The sequence below is a fragment of the Chiroxiphia lanceolata genome, assembly GCF_009829145.1.
Source record: "Chiroxiphia lanceolata isolate bChiLan1 chromosome W unlocalized genomic scaffold, bChiLan1.pri scaffold_51_arrow_ctg1, whole genome shotgun sequence".
In the NCBI taxonomy this organism is placed as follows: domain Eukaryota; kingdom Metazoa; phylum Chordata; class Aves; order Passeriformes; family Pipridae; genus Chiroxiphia; species Chiroxiphia lanceolata.
Window position 1 is genome coordinate 151,033 of NW_022476503.1, and position 21,672 is coordinate 172,704.

At 54.5% G+C, this 21,672-nt stretch overlaps 1 protein-coding gene and 1 long non-coding RNA gene across 2 annotated transcripts; one reads left to right on the forward strand and one right to left on the reverse strand.

Annotated features, from left to right (window-relative positions):
- Positions 1 to 629, reverse strand: LOC116781523. Its single transcript, XR_004354897.1, has 3 exons — positions 592 to 629; positions 232 to 291; positions 1 to 144 (listed from the first exon to the last, which is right to left on the reverse strand). It is a non-coding gene; the product is annotated as an uncharacterized LOC116781523 (long non-coding RNA).
- Positions 630 to 14,486: 13,857 nt separating this feature from the next.
- LOC116781528 (olfactory receptor 14J1-like) lies at positions 14,487 to 15,452 on the forward strand. The gene has a single exon (XM_032677192.1). The coding sequence runs from the start codon at positions 14,487 to 14,489 to the stop codon at positions 15,450 to 15,452; it is 966 nt and encodes a 321-aa protein (XP_032533083.1).
- Positions 15,453 to 21,672: the final 6,220 nt, after the last annotated feature.

Sequence of the window (21,672 nt, forward strand, 5' to 3'; positions counted from 1 at the left end):
GCTGTGAACGTCGGCGCCAGAAGAGCAGTGCTTCTGGCCTGAATCGAGGGCTTGGTGTTGGTCCTAAAGCCTCCAGGATGCCGATGGTCTGTTCTGCCAGGGAAGAGACGACTACATTGCTGTCTGTCTTCAAGGGCTGAAGGGCTGTGAGCAAAAGAAAGGGAGCGGAGATGAAGCCCTGTGTCTGCAGAGACCCCCAGACGTCCCCTCCAGCCCATGTTCCCCACTCACCACTGCAGATCTCATCCAGTTGCTCTTTGTTTCGGTTCCTCAGGTGCCGCGTGGCCACCCCTAGGCACAAAGCTCCGTCAGCCCCTGCTCCCCAGCGGGCTCCCAGCAGCACGGCCCCTGGCCCTCCCCTCCTCCCCCTCAGCAGGGATGAGCCCAGGAAGCACCAGGAGCTCAGGGGGGTGGAACTCAGCCCAGTGCCCACCAAGCCCAGCCGTGTGGGCAGGGGTGGCAGAGGGAGGCCCAGGCCCAGCCTGTGGCAGCCGGGGCTCAAGCAGCCCCAGGGCTGGGCCTGGCTGTGGCTGCAGGAGCGGGGACGGGGGTCAGTTTGCCCAAAGAGGGACCCCGGGGGCTGGGGCTCACCGATGAACCTGATGGCCGCCTCTCGCACACTGGGCTCAGGGTCCCTGAGGTAGCTCAGGCCCTGACGCAGGTACTCTTCAGCCCTGCTCCTGTCCTTCCCCAGCTGCAGAGAGCACAAGGACACGGGCATGGCACAGAGCCCCCCCGCTGGCTGCAGCAGTCCCTCCTGCCAGCACTCAGTGTTGCCCAGAGCCCTCTGTCCCGCTGGCTGCAGGGAAGGGAGAGGGGCCTGCAGAGGAGCCCTTGGGGCTCTGTTCTTGGAGGGCACACACTGGGCTGCAGCTCCAGCCTCTGGGCTCTGGGCCCACACCACGGGCTCTGCCTGCGGGGCAAACCTCACCCAGCCTGCCCCCTGGCACTTGGCCTTACCAAGCACTCGCCAATCCTCCACGTCTGCTGCTTCTTCACCAGCTCTTTCAGCTCCCTCCACTTGAGCAGCTTTGCTGCAGCAAGGAGTGCTTCCTGGGCAGCCTGCATGGAACAGAAGGGGTGAGGTAGCAGCATGGCTGGCAAAGGAGAGCTCTTGGCTTGGTTGTTGGGGAGATTCTGCCCTCAGGAAGTTGGGACATGCCCTCACCAAAGTGTCTAGGGGACCTGTGAGGAGAGCCCCGCAGGACAGGGCCTGAGGCTGGAAGCCCTGCCTTTGGACACGTGCCAGGGACAGGAGAGAAGCCTGTGGGGATGTGCCTGTTCAGGCTTTGGTGGCCACAGGCTGCTGACGAGGTTGTCTACTGGAGCCCTAGGGCAGCTGTTGGAAATGGCCCTGCCAGCTTCTCCGTCCCTGCTGGCGCTGGCTCTGCAGGGACCTTTCCCACGCCTTGTGCTGGGCCACCACTGCCCACTGCCAGCAGCCCTTGCCCTGCTGCCTGGGCCCCACAGGGCAGGCCAGCCCACCTCTCTCTGTGCCAGTGCTCAGCCTTCCAATGTGTACCTTGGCCACGCTCAGGGACTGGTCACTTGTGCGAATGAGCAGCGGGACCAGTGCACTCCACAGAGACCTCTTCAACTGCTTGTTGTTCCTCAGCACTGCTGAGCCCAGGTGGTCTCTGAAGAGGCAGATAAAGGCCTCTCGCATGTTGCTGCTCTCCTGGGAGGAAGGAGGAAAGGTGAGCTTTGCAAACAGCGGCCCCCTGCCCACAGTGAAGGGGGTGGGGATGGTGGCTGAGGGAGATGCCCTGGGCTCAGATTCCAGAGCAGGGACAAGTTGCACTGGGCTGCAAGGCCCAGAAGCCACCAGAGCCCAGGGGAGCAGAGCCTGCTGCCAGAGCTGCTGACAGGGCTGGGCTGCGGGGCAGCTCTCACTGCCCAGTGCTCATCTCAGGGCTCACACTCCCACATCAGCCTTACCGTGTCAAAGAAGCGTGGCAGGTTCTCCACCAGATACTCATCAGTGGGGCTGGCCTTTTTCTTCTCTAGGTTTTGATTTATCAGTCTTTTCAGGACTGTGATGACCTTTGTCTTGAGGTCTTCTCTGCCAACCCACAGGAGCTCCATCATGTGTGGCACCAGGGATTCCAGTTTTCTTGCCTGTATGAAGGACAGAGTTTCTTTTCTGTGATAAGATCCATGCCTGGAAAGCTCCTCAGGCAGCCACCGGGCCCCAACATGGCATCAAGGCAGTTGGCAGTAGTTCCTCTAACACCTGCCTCCCAGCCCACGCCAAGCCATCACCTCACCCACAGCCCCAGAGCCCTGGATGCCACCGTGGCTGTCCCTGACGCCACCCTGCTCACCAGCTCAGGTGTCTCACACAGCATCATGAGGCCTTCGAGCACCTGGGAGGCTGGGAGGGTTGGAAGCTCCTCATCGATATCAAAGTTGTCATTCCGAAGGTATTCAAAGTCTTTGTCCTTGTCCTCCCACTCAAACTTCACGCTAGTGCCACTGGGCAATGGCTGTAGAAGCAAGCACAGTAGTGAGAGCCTGGCAGAGTCTGCAGGGCTCGTGGCAGGGGATCATGTCCTTTTCTGGTAACTCACAGCCAAGTCAGAGGTGGAGCTGCTTTCTGAAGAAGCGCTGAGACTGCAGGGCCACCAGTCATCCCAGAGCATGACAGCGAATGGCCATAATATCTTGTCTCCAATCTTGGGCTCGGAGAAGAGGCTCTGCCACATTTGCATGGCCACACTGCAAGGCAGAGCACTGTGTCAGCAGGGCGGCCTGGAGCGGCCTGGGGCCCTGCCTGGGCAGGCAGCAGGGCACTGAGCTGGTGTTCCCCTCTGGGCTGGGAGCAGCATGGTGGCTCTGGGCTGGCTGGGCCAGCTTTGTCTGCTGCAGGCCCAGACAACCAGCAGGGCTGGAAAGCTTGGTGGGATGGAGAACCCCTCTCCTCAGTGCTGTCCTGCATCATTCCTTGGTTCTGGGAGCCAGACAGTCTCAGGCTCCATCTCCCCACAGCCAACAAACCCTCAGGCTTTTCAGGGCCAGTACCTGTCTCCTTGTGGAGCGATGTTCAACAGTGCAGCGACCACCTTCCTTGGGAAAAAGTCCGCTAGCAGCAGAAGCAGGGAGTGGAAGCACTCCTGCACAGATTCTCTCGTCACGCCTGGCAGTCTTTCATGCAGGAAGCTCAAAATCTTTGGCACCTGAAGGGGACACAGGTGAGGAGAGTGCTGCCACAGTAGTGCAGCCTCAGCTGCCCTTTCCATGCCACTCTGCTGCCTTCAGATGCCTTCAGGTGCCTGAGACACCTGGGTTTGGCAGGGAGGGATGGAGAGAGGAACAAGGCCTTCTAGGGCTGAAGGGCAGGGCAATCCAGCCACAGGCCACTTACATCCGTCAGGAAGAGGCACGGGTCATCCGTGACCAGCCACAAAATCTTGTCTGCTATGTTCCTGCGCCCTCTGTGAAGGTTCCACCCAAATGGTTCAACCCATTGACGAGTCTCTCCAGGTATCCATGCATAATTCTGGGCATCTTTCTGCTCCAGGGCTGCAAGGACGATGTGCGTCTTCTCCGAGCGCGTGAGGTATTTTTCGAAGGGCTACAGCAGGAAGGAGGAGAGCAAAGATGTCACCCCAAGGCCCCTGCTGGTGCTGCTCAGCTGGGCAGTGAGAGCAGCCCTGGCCACAGGTGCCCAGCAGTGCCGGCAGCAGTGCCCACAGTCACTGCGCGGGGGAGGACGAGAGCAGAGGGTCCTTAGGCTGAGGCAGGAGGGGGGGCTCATGCTCACGGGGTGCTGGCCCTGCACAGGACCAGGGCTCACTGCTGGGCAGGAGAGCTGCAGCTGCTGCTGGGACACCAGCAGAGTGCCGCCCTCAGATAGTCCCTGCCTGGGGACAGCAGGAACCCTCTCCTCAGGGACACTGAGGCCCTGTCAGCCCCACTGATTCCGGGTGCCTTTGCTCACAGGAGTGCCCTGCCGATGGCACGGACAAGAGTCTCAGCAACGGGGGAGCTCGTTACCTTCATACGGCACTTTCTTCCGAAAGTCTTGCGGAAGCAGGTGATTTCACCTTCCACTTGGCGCGTGTATCGTTTGCCCCTTAGCCTGGTCCTGCCTAAAGAGCAGGGCAGACGTGCAAGTCAGGGAGAGCAGCTTTGCCATCAGGCTTTCCAAAGCAGCCCGAGATCTGCTTGTGAGATGGCAGGCCAGAAGGAGATTGGGGAGGCAGGGGGTCAGGCAGGGTTGAAGATGGTGAAAGGAGCAGGGAAGGAGAGCAGCAGAGAACAGGTGCAAGACTTGAGAAGAGCACTCCACTTGTACAGCAAAAGAGAGCTGGGATGCTACGGGGAGCAGCCGGAAGGGCAAAGGTGGTCAAGCAGAGAAGCAGAGCTGGGAGGTGATGTCTGTGTGCAGAGGGACGAAGGCCACCACAATGCCCCTGAGCTTTTTGCTTACAGATGAATTCGCTGAGGTGCTGAACAGTCGCCCGACGTCCTGAGAAGGGCTGAAGGAGGACAAATCCCAGCAGCTGTCCCAGGAATGGGATCTCGATGACAGTGGACTTCTTTTTTGTTTCAGGCGGTCCCATGGGAGGGAGGGAGGGAGGAAGAAGAGCATCAGGGTTGAGGGCAGGCAGCTGGTGCCAGGGTCCCATACCCAAGAGTGTGCCCAGGGCTGGATCCCTGGGGAGTGCAGGCTTTGCAGGACCCTGTGGCCCTGTCTCCTGGAGCTGTCAGCTGGGCAGCAGCCCTGGCAGGGAGAGCGGCAGGGCAGGGGCACGGCCTGGCTGGAGGCTTCCTGGGCCTTACCTGCCGTTGGGAATAGCTGTTCAGCCACCTGCACAGCGTGTAAATCCTCTCCATGGCTTCTTCCCACACGGTGACGATATCGTATCTGGCAAAGTCCACCAGCACCTGAGCAAACAGAAGCTGCTGGTGAGCCCCCGGAGCAGACACCTGCTCCAGCAGCAGCAGCAGCAGCAGCTCAGTTCGGCTCCTGGGCGGCACTTGCACTGTCCCTCAAGGCTTCCTCTGAGCCCCAGCAAAGCCTGGAGCGGGGCTCCTGCCCCTGGGCTCCCTTGTGGGCCAGGCAGGAAGGCAGGTGCCCCTCTCTGTGCTCCAGAAGAGCCTGGTGACACAGGAGGGGGGCACTGTCCCCGCAGCGTGCTCTGCCGCCGTGGCACTTGTCTGGGGACCACCCAGCCAGGAGTGGGCAACCCCTCCCGCACAGGGTGAGGAACAGCCCCGGGACTGCCACTCTTTGCACAGGCCAGACCTGCAAGATGTTCTGCAGCTCCTCGCCCAGTCTGGAGGGAGGAGTGTTCCGCACGATTGCCGTCAGCATGGGGTCCAGGGCTCGCAGGGTCTGCAAGGAGGACAGAGAGCGCTGGCAGTGATTCTTCACTCCCAGGAGATGCATCTGAGCTCCCAGTGCCAGAGAGGGAGAGCTGCCCACGCTGCCCAGGAGAGACCTAGGAGCAGGCAGTCTACTGGGAGCAGACAGCAGATGCCACAGGCCTTTGCATTCCAGCGGAGAGAGATCAGGGAGCAGAGAGAATAAAAACTGGAAGGAGAAAAGAGGAGGTGCCTTTTTCTCCCTGAAGCCTGGTGCGCAAACCACACTCTTACGTTTCTTGGGTTCTGGCCTTCTAAATAAACTTTCTGCATTCTTTCCACTGCCTTGGCATTTCTGGGAATCCCTGCGTATCTTACTTGACACACGGGATGGCCAGAGAGCAGCCCAGAGGGACTGGTGGCTCCTGGAGCTCAGCCAGCACTTACCTGAATCCTGAGCTCGTCTCCATCCCCTACATAGGTGTCCCATTTAGGAAGGAAGAGGACAGCTCTGAAGCAGGCTTCTAGGAGCCTTCTCATTTTGCCCTCCAGCACCTCGATCACCACGCTGCAAAGAGGAAGGGCCCAACTGGACAATGGTGCCGGGGGAAGCGCCTCCAGGCCTTGTGCAGGGGGCAGCAGTCCTCTGGGCAAGGGGTCCCTGGCAGTGATGGGCGGGTACCTCAATCTTTCAATGGCAAAGAGGGCGAGCTTCCGCACTTCTGTGTGCTTCATCTCCCGCTCGCGGTGGTTCATCTGCTCCTTCAGACCCCTTTCGCGGTCGTCCTCGACACGCTCGTTGATACAGGACTCGGCGTCCAGCAGCATCTGCAGAGCACAACGCAGCTGGGACCCGGCAGCTGCCAGAGTCACCAGAGCCTAGCCCTCACAGGGTGCCAGTGCCAGGGGGCCTTGCCCCCTTCCCCAGAGCACTGAGTGTCCCCTCACCTGAATCCTCTCAACCACCTCATATCTGCGGCAGAAGTGGACCAAGCGCTGGGATGAGCCGCTGCCGGTGGTGCTTCTGCACAGGCGCACGACTTTCTGAAGAAAGGTGGTCTTGTGGACCAGATTCTGGCAGCCGGAGGACAGAGAGATAAACGGGGAGCGTGAGAGGGGGGAAACGTGGCCAGCGAGACTGGAGCCCTGAGGGGCAGTGGCCTGCGGGAGCAGCAGCTCTGCCCAGCCAGCACCCCTCCAGCAGCCCAGCAGCAGAGCTCCTGCCTTAGATGCTGGCACAGCTGCCGTCCAACTGGCCACGCTTACCTCTTTGGGGCTGTCAAGGGCCTGGATGGAGTCCACCACTTCCTGTTCTTCTCTGGACAGGGGGAACAAGCTGACATCTAAGAGAGGGATAGAGCAGGGAGGATCATTGCAGGATGCGCTGCAGAGCCCCAGCCCTGCCCAGTCCCTTCACTCACCCGTCCCTGTCTGCGGTGGGTTCACCAGGATCCACTGGGAGAGTTCTGCTGCAGACCAGCTTTTCTGGGCAGCAGCCTCCTCCTCCCAGGTCACTTCATGGGGCTCTTCTGGAGAGCCGCTTTCCTGAGCAGCACCCTCCTCCGCCCAGGCCACCCTGGGCTTGCTGGGGGGTCTCTGCTCCATCCTACTAGATAACTACTAGAAATAGGGAAAGGGGAAGTGGGAAGCCTTATGGAAAAACTGTCGCACTACGGGTCAACAGGGAAAGCCTGGAGCTGTGCTCAGAAGATCCTCGCCAGCTCCGTGCTCCCGTCCTGTCGCGTCGCTGTCCTGCCGGACAATGGTGCTGGCACTGGGGCTGTGCTGACCACGTGTGCTGTGCTGGGATGTCACAAAGGGCCCCCTGTGACACACCACCTGACGCCTAGCAGTGTTCCAGAGCTCGTGGACATGGAACCAGCCCCTAGCAACGGGCCCCAACGATGCAGAAAATTATGCTACATTGGCCCCAAAACCCCAAAGCCCACACATCTTTATTAGTAGACACACTGTTCCAAAAAAATAAAGGAGTGTTGGAGGCATAACATTGGGTGTGAGTGGTGTTTTTTGTAAAAGAGTAAAAGACTAGACCCTCCCCAGGAAAAACCTGTCAGCAAAAGCTGTGCAATGCAGCACTGGATTGCATCTGTTGACCAAAAAGACTGCAGTCTTTTACCCAGCAACAAATGCCAAACAACACACCCTAATGGAGGTGGTAAGTCTCCCTGATGGGGAGCTGTTCTTCTTTCTTTCCTAACTCTGCAGCTTTCTAGGTTGTCTACTGGAGCCCTAGGGCAGCTGTTGGAAATGGCCCTGCCAGCTTCTCCGTCCCTGCTGGCGCTGGCTCTGCAGGGACCTTTCCCACGCCTTGTGCTGGGCCACGGCTGCCCACTGCCAGCAGCCCTTGCCCTGCTGCCTGGGCCCCACAGGGCAGGCCAGCCCACCTCTCTCTGTGCCAGTGCTCAGCCTTCCAATGTGTACCTTGGCCACGCTCGGGGACTGGTCACTTGTGCGAATGAGCAGCGGGACCAGTGCACTCCACAGAGACCTCTTCAACTGCTTGTTGTTCCTCAGCACTGCTGAGCCCAGGTGGTCTCTGAAGAGGCAGATAAAGGCCTCTCGCATGTTGCTGCTCTCCTGGGAGGAAGGAGGAAAGGTGAGCTTTGCAAACAGCGGCCCCCTGCCCACAGTGAAGGGGGTGGGGATGGTGGCTGAGGGAGATGCCCTGGGCTCAGATTCCAGAGCAGGGACAAGTTGCACTGGGCTGCAAGGCCCAGAAGCCACCAGAGCCCAGGGGAGCAGAGCCTGCTGCCAGAGCTGCTGACAGGGCTGGGCTGCGGGGCAGCTCTCACTGCCCAGTGCCCATCTCAGGGCTCACGCTCCCACATCAGCCTTACCATGGCAGGGAAGCACGGGAGGTTCTCCACCAGCTCAAATGGCCCTGGTGAGGGAGCGCTGCCATGGTGGGCATGGAATCCCAGAGTGATGGAATCCCAGAAGAGTTTGGGTTGGAAGGGACCTTTTGAGGCCATCTGGTCCAACCCCCCTGCCATGGGCAGGGACATCTGCCACCAGATCAGCTTGTTCCAGGCATCACCCCGAGTGGGGGACACGGGCCAGTGCCCGCTGCCAGCAGCAGGAATCCAGGCAGGGCGAGGGTCCCTTGCTTGGCTTTGGGCTCTCTGACAGCCCAGGGGAATGCCATGAGGATGGGAAGCAAAGCCTGGAGCACTTGGAGGTCCAAAGCCTTAAACATCAGCCCCTCTGGCTCCCAAAGCTTCTCCCAGATCCCTTTGGCTGCAGCAGGAAGGGCAGCAGGAGGTTTCCTGCCTGCTGTGGGGGCAGCGCTGCAGGGGCCGCTCGTGTCAGACCCCCCTCTCTGCTGGGGACAGCTTTGCTCTTGGGGACACCGCTCTGCCCCAGCCCAGGGACACCAGCACTGCCCAGGGACAGCACCTTCCCAAGTGGGACCCCTCTGAGCTCAGGCCCCCCCACCCCCAGGGACCCCTGCCTTTATAAAAACATCTATCAAATGTATTTACATTGTACGGGCCTGTAAAACAACAACAACCTATGAAATGCATTTACAGAACAACAGTAAAGCAACAACATAGAAACCATATATAGAATGTATTTACATGAGAAGAATCTTTAGAAAAGCAAAAATCTTCTAAGAACAACACTCTATAAATCTTATTTAGAGACCAACAACAAAAGAGCAGCACATCAAATGTATGCCCAGGAGATTCACATCCGTGTCCGGTCTGTCTGCCAGTCCTGGAAGAAAAGCCAGGACAGAGCCTGGCTGGGGATGGGAGCTGGATCTGGCAGGATGCTGAGGGAGTCTGTGGGGCTGGGAGGGATCTGTGAGGTTGGGGGCATCTGTGGAGCTTTTTGAGTTTACAGTTAGGTATTTATCTTTGTTTAACAAATGGATGCTTTTCCCTGGCATAATTGATACAGAAACAAACTCTATCCCAAGCAAATTCTCCAAAGACATTAATAAGGTATTGCTCATAAAAGGTGGAAAATAACCCTTGGAGTAATCTGAAGCTGGACACTGGTATGGGCTATTCCAAACACAACATCTGGCACGCAAGGTAGACAAAATAGAAAAGCAGACAAGGTCCAGCAAGAGCTGGTGAGCCAGGGACTACTTGCTGCCTAGGTCTGAAAAGCAATAAAAGCCTCCAGACAAGGGGAGTTGATTTCACATGAGCTGTCATTGACAGAAGGGGAAACTTTTTCAGTCAGAACAACAGGTCTCCAGAAACAAAGACTTGTTTTTTTCTACAAAATGGAAGGAAAATAAAGGCAAGAGTGAGGCTGCAGCTCTACACAATCATCATGAGATGGACTAGAACTAAAACTGAGGCAAAGGACTTCAATAAGTGCAGCATTGTTCACACTTATGGCTGTGTCCTGGTTCCAGGGGCTGGGACCAGTTTATCACGATGTGGGTATAACCCAAACTGTGCATCCTTTGAAACCTGCCCAGTGTGTGACAGGAATTCCTGTCACAGGAACCACCCCAAGCAGTGCAGGAGGAGCCTCCCAAGCAGCAGTTGCAGGGCAGCAGGGACCGACCTGAGCTGCCTTTGGTGCCCAGGAACTCCCCCCACACAGCCCCTCTCCTGCCCCGAGGGACCACCAGAACAGGGGGAGCCCAAAGGCAAGGACTGGAGGAATTCAACAGACATTTTGGGGCCATTTTATGGACATTTTGCACAGACTAAGGGAAGGAGACCTGTGTGTTATAGCAAAGAATGGGAAGGGGGTGGTGGGGAGGGAAGTTGTATTGAGTCGTGTGGGGCCTGGGCATGATGGGACTGGTGTGGAATAAGGGCTGGAATGTGCTGGTTTGGGCCGGGGTGGAGTTAATTTTCTTTGCAGGGGCTGGTGTGGGGCTGTGGTTGGGCTTGTGCTGAGCACAGGCTTGAGAACACAGAGGTGGTTTTGTTAGTGCTGAGCTTACCCAGAGCCAAGGCCTTTCCTGCCCCTCACACAGACACTCTGGGGAGGGGCTGGGGGTGTGGGGGAGGTTGGGAGGGGACACAGTTGGGACAGGTTTGGAGTGATGGAGATTGTTTTCCCAAGTCACCATTCCATGGGATAGGGCCCTGCTCTCCTGGAGGTGCTGAACACCTGCCCAACCGTGGGAAGCAGGGAATGAATCCCCTGTTTTGTTTTGCTCCTGTGTGCAGCTTTTGCTTGTCCTTATTAAAGTGTCTTTATCTCAACCCATGAGTTTTCCAGCTTTTCCCCTCCCAGTTCTCTCCAGGGTCCTGCTGGTGGGGGAGTGAGGAGTGGCCAGGAGAGGCTTGGGGGCTGCATGGGGTGAAACCACAACAGCCTTTGTTGGTGTCCAGGGTGGGGCTGGGAGTGTTGGAGATACCCACAGATGTGTCTGGGATGTGCTGCTGAAATTTGCAGCTGCTGGTGCTGTCTGGGGCTCCTGGCTGTGTGTCAGAGTCTGGGGCTCCTTGGTGGCTGGAACTCCATGTGAACTTGAGCTGAGGGGCCTGTGGCCTGTGGGTGAGTCCAGGGTGGAGCAGAGACCCCCCTGCAGTCCAGGGAGGAGCCCACACTGGAGCAGATTTGCTGGCAGGACTTGTGACCCCTCTTATCAACATAAGACTCCAATCTTTCAGTTTAAGGCCATTGCCCCATATTCTGCCAATACAGGCCTTTGTAAAACATATCCCATATGTTTTCCTTAGACTGTGAGCATCATGTGTTCATCTGCAAACACCATGGAGAGAACCCAGGGATCTCCCAAGAAAAGATTTGGAGGCCTCAAGCCCATGACCACTCTGTAGGGACTAAGGAGCTCTGGGCTCCATGGTGTGGAGACTGAGGACAGTGCAGGTGGTTTCAGAGATGAAGGATGCTTTTGTCATAGCAGGAAACAGCATGAGAAATAAAGAAATAATGCCAAGTTCAGTTGGAGAGGTCTAGACTGGAAACAAAGAGAACGGAGTTTCACCCTGAGGGCAATGGTGTGCTGCAATACATCAACCAGAAAGAGTCTGAATGAGCCCAAGGCTTTGTGTGTGCAGGAGGAACCACGGAGGATGCAGAGATGTCAGTGCAGGAAGGTGCCAGCCAGGTGGGGCAGCCGGGGGGATGACGACAGCCTGCAGGGAAAGGGGCAGGGCATGGACACCGTAGGACAGCCTGGGCTGGAGAGGAGACAGGGAGGGGGAGAAGCTGAAAGGCCCTGACACAGCCACCTTCTGCAGGCCTTTGGCCAGGACTGCTGTCTGTGCCCCTGAGGCCAGGAGGAGGGGAGTGGCCCTTGCAGCCCTGGGGCCTCCTGGCCTCCTTGTCCCTGCTCAGCAGCCTGGCAGGTGCCACCCCATGGTCCTGCCCTTGGCATTGCACATCCCACATCCCAGTGCCCCAGGAAGAGCCCTGAGGAATGAGGCAGGGACAGGATCTGCCTTCCCAGGGGCTGGGGGTCAGGGCTTGGCCCTTTAGATTAAGAAAACAAGTCAAGGTTTCTTCAGCATCAGAGACACCTTTCCCTTGCTTGTCCATCCTTGTCATCACTGTCTGCACTTTTCTGCTCTAACTGGAACCTGGGGACACGTTCTCAGTTGTGTCCCTCAATGAGACTCACCAGCACTACAAGAAACTTTAGTCTTTCAATCTCATTTTGACTTGTTGAGAAGTTGTTTGAACTTCCTCTCAGGGACTGAGTCTCATGTAAACAACATCAGTGTCCCCTGAGGGTCATGAAATGCCTGGGGTTGTTGCTGGGCTGCTGAGCTGGGCTGGGCTCCTGGCACACAGGGAGCTCCTGGCAAGCAAGAAGAGCTTCAAAGAGACAGCTCTGCTGGTGAGCAGCTCCTCTGCACAGCCCAGCAGGGCTGAGGGCACTGCCTGCAGCACCCAGGGCACAGGAGAGAAGGGACAGAGATGAGAGGCAGCCTGGGCTGGCAGGTGACTGAGCTCTCACTATGGGAAAAACCTTCCCAGGATTTGAAGGAAGAATTCTCTGGCTGTAGGAAAGTTCAACTTGCCTTCCTGGAGGCATCTCCTAAAGCTGCCACATCCCACAGCTTCTAGGATCTTTCAGCAGCATTCTCCCAGTTGCTGCAGTGCAGGGGAAGTGGCCACATGGCAGAGCAGGGCAGGAGCTGCAGGCAGCAAGGGCAGACAGAAGTGAGCAGGAGGTTGAAGGGATCCTGGGGTGGGAGCACAGGGCAGAGCTACTCAGGGCAGGAACCTTGCCAGCCCTTTGCCAGGGTCAGGCTGTGGCTGCAGAGCAGTGCAGGTGAGTTGCTGCAAGTGCCTCTGCCAGCTGCCAAATGGCAGCAGTGGCAGGAGCTGTCAGGATGGCTCTGCTGGATTTGCTGGGGTGCAGCAGCAGAAGCTGGTGCAGAGCAGGACTTGCTGCTGCCCCCTCAGAGGCCCAGGGCCAGAAGGTTCCCTGTGGCAGGGCTGGCTGTGGGGTGGGAAGGTGGGGGTGCAGCCAGGGGTGCCCAGGGCTGTGGTGCAGAGCAGGGTCCTGCCCCCAGGGCTCTGTGTGCTGGGGCAGGGACTCTGCTGCCTGCCAGGCTCAGCTCTCAGCCCGGCCAAGGAGCTGCCACGGCCCTGCAGGGAGAAGGGGTGGGTGGAAGGAGTGACCCCTCAGGGCAGGGCAGGGCTGGGCAGGGCCCTTCAGCTGCAGGCTCAGGGCTCCTCACAGCTTCAGCTCCACCTCCTGCCATTTCCAGGGGCCCTTCTCAGGAAGCACATCCCCCCAGAACACCTCCCCCTTCCCAGCCACCGCAGGCTGTCTGGGATCTGCTCTGCAGCCCTTGCCCAGGCAGAGCTGCCCCTGGGTACTGGGCTGGGGATGGCTCTGGCAGCACTGGCAGGGAGCTGAGCTGGGCACAGGCAGGGGCTGCTGGCAGGAACAGCTCCTCACCCAGAGACAGGCAGGCAGGGAGAGGCAGCTGCTGCCACAAGGGCTGGCCAGGGGGATGGGGGCCCCTCCCTGCTGTCCCTGTGGCACAGACCCCTTCCCTGAGCAGCTCCTCCCTGGGCTCCTTTCCCAGCCGAAGCAGAGCCTGTGCCCTCAGGCCCACGGGGGCTGGGCTGTGCATTGCCCTGCAGCAGCCAGAGCCCAGGCAAGGACAAGGCCCTGATTTCCAGCTGTCTCTCTGTGTCCCTCCTCCCTTGGCAGCAGCACTGTGGCATTTCACTGCCATCCCCTGCTGCCTGGGCTCTCCTTGTTCTCACCATTGAGTTTTCTGAGCCAGTGTGGGGGTTGGGGGGGGGCAGATTCCTGTCCAGACACAAACCCTTTGGGTGCTGCTGTGGGGATGTGTCTGTGGCAGCCAAGTGCCCAAGTGCCCTCCAGGCACCTTCAGGGTCTTCAGCTGTTTGCCTGGGTGTCCTGCAGGGCTGCAGGTGTCCTCCAGAAGGGCACAGCTCTGCCATAGGATCTCTGTGCTGCACAGGATCCCCATGGAGAAAACTCCTCAGTGCTAAATCCATGGAAATGCTCTGGGCAGCTGTACTTGGGAGCTGCAATGATCCCTCTGTGTGGCAGTCTGGGAGGAGAAAGATGAGATCCTAATCAGGCATCCTGAGGAAAGGCAAGGATTCTGTCAATCTGCTCTTTGAACCAGGATTCCTCTGCTCCCAGAAGTGCCTTGTTTCTTTTTGCAGGGAATTCCTAAGGGTGATCCCCTTTCAGCTCCAAGCTGTCAGCCAGGGGCAGCTGTGAACAGGAAAGATGGCCAGCTCTTGTCTCTGCACCAAGAGATCATCCCTCTGCCTCTCAGGACTCACAACATTTCCCTTGGAGCACATTAGAAATGTCAGAGATTTCAACCATCCAAACTCACTCCTGGCACGAGGAAGAAAATCAAGTCCCCCAAATCCCCTCCCTCTGTTCTGTCCTTGGGCAAACTGTGACCAGCAGTTCTGGAAACACTTTGATACACCGCAAGTGCATTTAATTGGAGGTCACCCTGTGCTCCAAGTTGCCTCTCACTGCACAGCAAGAAGGATTCCTCGGGAGCCCATTCCAGGGTCCTGCTCTCAGTGCCCCCTTCAGCCAGCAAAACCCAGAGCTCGGGGAGAGGGATGCAGAGAGATCTTCCTGAAAAGAGGCCCTGAATGTTGAATTGCTATGAGACATGCAAGATGTTTTGCTGATTGAGCCTGGCCTAATTCAGTTCTGTCTTTTTTCTCCTCAACAGAAAACAATGAGGCATCAAATGCCCAACAGCAGCTCCATGCCCCAGTTCCTCCTCCTGGCATTGGCAGACAGGCGGGAGCTGCAGCTCCTGCACTTCTGGCTCTTCCTGGCCATCTCCCTGGCTGCCCTCCTGGCCAACGGCCTCATCCTCAGCGCCGTAGCCTGTGACCACAACCTGCACACCCCCATGGGCTTCTTCCTGCTCAACCTCTCCCTCACAGACCTGGGCTGCATCTGCACCACTGTCCCCAAAGCCATGCACAATTCCCTCCAGAACACCACAACCATTTCCTATATGGGATGTGCTGCACAGCTCTTTTTCTTTCAATTCTTCATCTCAGCAGAGTTTTATCTCCTCACCATCATGTGCTACGACCGCTACGTTGCCATCTGCAAACCCCTGCACTATGGGACCCTCCTGGGCAGCAGAGCTTGTGCCCACATGGCAGCAGCTGCCTGGGCCACTGGCTTTCTCTATTCTCTGCTGCACACAGCCAGTACATTTTCCCTGCCCCTGTGCCAGGGCAATGCCCTGGGCCAGTTCTTTTGTGAAGTGCCTCAGATCCTCAAGCTCTCCTGCTCAAGCACATACCTGAGGGAAATTGGGCTTCTTGCTTTTAGTGCTTTTCCTTTTTGGGGATGTTTTGTTTTCATTGTTTTCTCCTATGTGCAGATCTTCAGGGCTGTGTTGAGGATCCCCTCTCAGCAGGGACGGCACAAAGCCTTTTCCACCTGCCTCCCTCACCTGGCCGTGCTCTCCCTATTTCTTAGCACTGGCATGTTTTCCCACCTGAAGCCCCCCTCCATCTCCTCCCCATCCCTGGACCTGGTGGTGGCAGTTCTGTACTCAGTGGTGCCTCCAACAGTGAATCCCCTCATCTACAGTCTGAGGAACCAGGAGCTCAAGGATGCCATAAGGAAAATGATGACTGGATGCTTTTCAGAAGCAGAAAGCTGCCTGTTTTCTTCTGTAAATCATTCCTAACATTACTTGCTACAAACCAACCCCCTCTTCTCAGGATTTTGGAGGGGCTAAGAATGTTTTCTTTGGTATTTTGACTTTTATGATTTAGAGTACAATAAAATTTTTTTCTCGATCCAGCTTCTAATTCACTGTCTTCTTCCTGAATTTGTCCCTGCCCCTGTGTAAATGAGGAACCCTCTTTTCATATTAAAACAAATGAAAAGACATAGTAAAAACTTGGTGTTTTTGAGGTGGTTCTTCAGAGACCTTTGTAAAATATCAAGGCAGTGCCTCTGTGAGGGGGGATGGGGAAAAGGGGACCAGAACAGCTACACTGCAAGGGAGCAGCAGCACTTGATCCTTCCCAATTCAACACTCTCCTTCTGTGCCTTTGGGGAAGGTCCCTGAGTGCTCTGACTGGTTTGTCCCTGTTCTACTTGGTGTCAGTGCTGTAACCATGGGCAGGGACAGGCCCTGGGCACTGCTGGGACAGAGCTGGGCTCAAGGACAGCAGAATCCTGCCCGGGCTGGAGTCACCCAGAGATAAAGTACCACGTGTCTGGGGTAATCCATGGGAGCACAGGGCACACAGCAGGAACAGGAACAGAACAGGAACAGGAGTCTGAGGAGTGACTCGTCTCCCCCTCGGTGAACTTCCACAGGTTGACCAAGAGCAGCCCCCAAAGCCATGTCCCAGCTCTGGAACAAGGCAGGGCCCCTCTGAGCCCCCTCCATGGCCACACAGGAGCGTCTGTGGGAGGTGGTCAGTGGCAGGGAGCACCATCAGCTGGCTCTGCCTCCCAGCTGGAGCAGCACAGCCCAACAGAGTCCTCCATGGCCCCGGGCCCCACAGCCCCCCTGCTCTGCAGAGCAGACTCCCCAGCTCAGGGGCTGTGGGGAGCACGGGCAGGGGGTGCAGGAAGGGCTGCTCAGGCCAGCACAGACGTGTTCCCCTGGGGAAAGGCTCTGTGGGGAGATGGGATGTGCCAGGAGAAGAGCAGGACACCCTGTGTGAGCAGAGGGGCCATGGAAAGAGGCTGCCCTGGCCCTGGGGAAAAGAGGGGGCAAAGCAAAATGTGGGAAACTCTCTGGTCTGAGATCAGTTGTGCTGCCCAAGAACACGCTGACTCCAGAGGTGTCCAAGCGGGGCAGAGCCGGCGACTCCGGTCCGTGCGGTGGCGGGGGGGAGGCAGCGGCTCTGCTTGATTCCATGGAGTTCTGGGGAGGCACAGTGGGCCCTTGGTTCCAGGAGGTTCTGAGATGTCTCAGGGTTCCTTTGGTTCCATGTGGTCCTGCAGTGTCACATCGGCCCCTTGAGTCCATAAGGTTCCTCAATGTCACAATGGCCTCTTGATTCCATGAAATTCCACTGTGGCCCAGGGTTTCTTTGTTTCCAAGAGGCCCTGTAGTGCCACAATGGCCTCCTGATTCCATGGGTTTCTGCAATGTCACAATGGTCCCTTTATTTTAGGAGGCTGCCCACTGTCCCTGGGTTCCTTTGGCTCCATGGTGCCCTGCAGTGTCCCAGTGGCCTCTTGATTCCAAGGGATTCCCCAGTGTCACAATGGCCCCGTAATTCCATGAGGTTCTGCAGTTTGACAGTGGCTCCTTGAGTCCATGAGGTTGTACAGCATCATCACAAAGCTGAGCCCATCCTGATGAAAGTTCTGAGGAAGTTAGGAGGAACTGGGACAAAAGGGATAAGATAATTGAGGAAGGAAAGAGGGGTTTGGTCAACAGAGAGGAAAGATTTTGATGAGATAAAAACAGGTTCAGGGAATGCTGAGGGTGCTGAAATACTGACTGTGCAAACACTCCTGATTGACCTTTATGCACTTTGTAACCTCAAGCCCCAACACCACCCAAAAGTGCTGCCCCTATCATTGAAAGGAATCCACTGCCCTAATTCCAAGCCAGAAAAAGCCCAATCCCAGAACTCCAGACCCTTATTTGTCCTCCAATGCCCACCCCATTCCCAAACCTGTATTACCAGTATAAAAAGCCAAGTTTTAATCCTGATCCAGCCCAAAAAGCTCTTCCCCTAATCATGAACTTCCAGCAGAACAACAAACGTCCCAAAGTTCTGCCTAATCCCCACCCTGAGCTCTAAACCCCAAGCCCTGACCATTCAGCACCCCCACAGCCCTTGGGAGCAGGGCAAGGACCTGCAGGGCCCCGAGCAGGCCCAGGGGGTTGGCAGAGGAATGGGAGGTGACCTGGATCTGCTCAGCTCTGCAGTGGCCCCCAGGAGAAGGGCCTGGGCTCTGGCAGGGATGTCCTGTGGCACAGGGGCTCAGGATCCAAGTTCAGAAGGCCAAGTGCACATGGCAACAGCCAGAGCTGGTACAGAGACATCAGGGAGGGTCTAGAAATGCTGCTGGGAGGGGGTGGGAAAGCAGGAGGGGTGTGTGCAGCCTGCAAGACCAGAGCAGCAGCAGGGCCAGGGCAGGACAGCCTGCAGGAGAGATGGCCAAGGGCTCTGGCAGGGCTGCAAGGCCCAAAGGCACCCAGGCCTTTGTCCCCATGCCTCTGGCAGCTGCCTCTGCCACTCAGGCCACCACAAGCAACTTGCCTGGCAGGTTCTGCCCTTGGGTTCTGCCTCGCCCCTCCCTCAGGAGCCTGGCAGGGGTTGCCCAGTTTTGGGCCTTGGTTGTTCCTCCCCGTCCCATCCCAGTGCCCCCCAAAGAGCCCTGAGCCAGCCGGGAGGGACAGGATCTGCTGGGCCAGGGCCTGGGGCTCAGGCCTTGGCCTTTGTGCTCCACAAAACCAAGGCAGGCTTTGCTCAGCACTGCAGGGGCCTGCCCAGAGCCTTTGTCTGCCTGCACTCCTGGCCTCCAAGGAGCTGCTCCAAGGAGTCCCTGGGGAGGCTTTGGCAGTGCCTGCCCTCAGTGGGGCCCAGCAATGCTTCAAGGCACTTGCAGTTTGGCTTCTGACTTCTTCAGCACCTGCTTCAATCTTCTCTCAGTACCTCAGCATCATGGGCTGGGCTGCAAATACACCTTGGGGCTCATTAAAATCCAGAAATCCCTCAGCATCTCTTTCTCCTCCTTTAATTGTCTTCAAGGCAATTTCAAAACAAGTCTTCAAAGTTTGTACTTTTTTTGTTTTAATTCAAGGATGGATATTTTTAAGTTCAGAGAAGAGGTGATAGAGGTGTTCTCCAAGTGATCTTGATGCTGAGTGTCTCCTCAGGAGATCCACACTGACCCTGGATGATCAACCTTGCTCCTCACCCCCCAACCTCACCAGTTCTGACATGGCCCATCTTGGACTGACAGCTGATGCAGCTCCAAACACACTGTGGGACCCATTAAAACACTGAAAAGCAAATTATTTTTTTCTTTTCCTTTAATTGTCTTCATGTCTTCAAGACATCAACAACTAATTGGAGTTATTTTGTAGTTTAGCTAAGGAGGAAGATTTTAAAGTGGACGTCACAAAATATATGTTTTTTGATGAATGGAAATGATTTACACAGAGCTTTGGGATGCAAGAAGGTCAGGATGCAAAGGATTTGGACACAAAGCTGGCAAAAGAGATTAGTAGCATTTAATTATTGACCTGTTTAACAGTTATCAAGTGATTCAGTAGCATTTGCTACAATTTTAACAGTTACTGAATTATAAAATCACAATAACAACATTCCCACCACAGTCAATTCACACCCACACCCAGGCAGAGATGTGTGGACACATCAAGAGCTGGGTGTGGAAAGGTCCCTCTCCCAAATTCTCCTGGTTGTCAGGGAAACACTCCCCCAAATCCCTTTGTGTTTCCCACCAGACAAGGGTCACAGCTGGAGGAGTGTTTGTTGAAATCACATTGTCTTATTGCTCAGTCTTAAATGAGCAGTGAAACTCAGATGCAGTTTTATTATTCTATAACAAAGTAGATTTGTTAAGATTAGGTACAACTGGACAATAAAATTGGAAAAGTATAAAATGTGCTGGAGGTTGACCTTTTCCTATTTCTCAGTAATCTGTCACACAAACTCTGTATTGGATTTACTCACTTTCCTGAAGTCTTTCTGCTGGTTTGGACCCAAACCTAATCCATCTGTTTGAAAGCAAACTGTTTCAAGTTTAACTGTATTTTTGAACTGTAAGGTTTATGGGATTTTTCTTTTCTTTGGTTTTGTTTTTCTTTTCCTTTAAAATGGTATGTATGTCACTCTACACTGTTCTTACTCAACAGCTACACCTACACATCTCTCAAGGACAAGGTTTGTTGGGCTCTCACTTTAGAATTCAAAACTGCCTTAAATTGTTTTCACTGGCATTTATTCAACCAAAGTTAATTTTCCAGGATGGCCATGAAAAGGGAATGCAAAAGGGACACACCTACACCAGCTACAAATGGAAAAGCTTTCTTGAAAAATAAAAAACCACCAACAACCAACCAAAAACAAAACCACAGAACAAAACACTCACAGTGTTCAGGGTGTATTTGCTCAATTCTCTCATTTCCAATTGTTATGAAGAGAACAGCCAGAGGGGTTTAGAGCCTCAGGCACTGTAAATCAGCACATTGGAACTGACTGTCTTATAGCTAAAGAACTTGGTGGATTCTGGCTCAATGTATTGCCAATGGTTTCTATTACTGTTATTACACAAATTCTCTAAGTCTATCCAGTGAGTGCTCCTTGTCAGCACTTCCAACTTCTATTCTAAAACAGGTTCCAAAATGCAAGTGAGTCTCTCTGTATTCTTAGACTAGATCAGCTGTCCCTGAGAGAATACACCACCATTCACCTCTCACCTTCACAATATGTTAACTATACAACTGTTTTCATTCTCTAGTTCTTAAAGTTAACCATGTGACAAATTAGAAGCCAAAAAGAACAATTTTGTTAGTAAGAACTACTAATGCAAACCTATTCTTCAGAACTTCCAGTCCTCAGTTAACAAATAACATTTCGTTCAACAGAGTGTTTGTGGAATTGTTACAGGCACAGAAATGTAACACTCACCTCCTGGAGGCCTGACAATTGTTACAGCATCACTCATCAACCTGCCCTGGCTGTTGGGTGCATTCACTTGCACTGTGGAGTTAGAAAATGGAATCAGGCCTTTAATGGTACCCACACATTGAATTTCCTGCTGCTGCAGAACATCTGAGTGTCATTTACCACAGAATAATGAGCGTTATCTGTCATGAAAAAACAAGAAAGGGGGGAGAAGAACAAATGTTAGACCTTGTGTCTGCTACAATTCACTGTCTTCAGGAACTAAGTCTCATTCCTACTCAAAAGTAGACTTGTTGTTTATACCAATAACACACACACAAAAAACTTTGGCTATTGGGGAGAAAAAATATTATTCATCATTTCTCCTGCTTTTAGCAACAGTTTATGGTACCTGTAAAACTTGGAAAATAAACAAACCAACACATGAAGCAACCATGCATTGCAGAGCTGACTGCTCTATACTGCAAACAGGAGCCAGCTCTCAGAAATTACTGATCTTCTAGAAAAGTTGTGGGATAACTGCAAATTCCAAACGTTAGTGTTAATTCTTGTACCTATGATACACTGGTAGAAATTTCTGAATTCACTAGAAAAATGCTTCCCTTAGGAGTTTATAAGTTAACTCATTGCATAGAGCAGAAAAATTTAGCTGCAGTAACACCTGCTTTCCAGCATGGCCTGCAGTCTGCTCAAAGATATGCCAAATTCATGAGAAAATTAAACTTTTTCTATCTACAGTACAGTTTTAACATGTTAATATTTTTATTTTCATCCACCTGAACCTGGAAGGAAAACATGTGTTTCCTCTGCTGATATTTTTATTCCATTATTAATCTTTCTTCCAATGGCTAACTATACTAGATTTTAAAAAGACAGTTTTGAGTAAGAAAATATGAATTAAAAGGATAATACTCTATTCCAAGTTGCCTGGATAACAACGTTGAGATACAGTAAGTATACAATTAGTTGTGACATTAAATTCTAGTTATAGGAGAGAGATTACTCGGCAATTATAAGAAGTATATAATTACTCAATAATTAGGAGAAGTATGTAATTACATCACCATTTGATTCAGCTCAAAAATGAACTTGCAAATTTACAATGAGACAGACAACACAGCAGCTCAACATTTTTCATTGCTTCTAATAAAAAGCCAAGGAGCACTTGCAAGTTTCCTAACCTGCACTTTACACAGACCAAAGGTGTTTTTATCCCTCTTCCCAGCCAAACAACTTACTGCTGCTGGCAGGTAAAATGTTAGAAGAACATTTTTA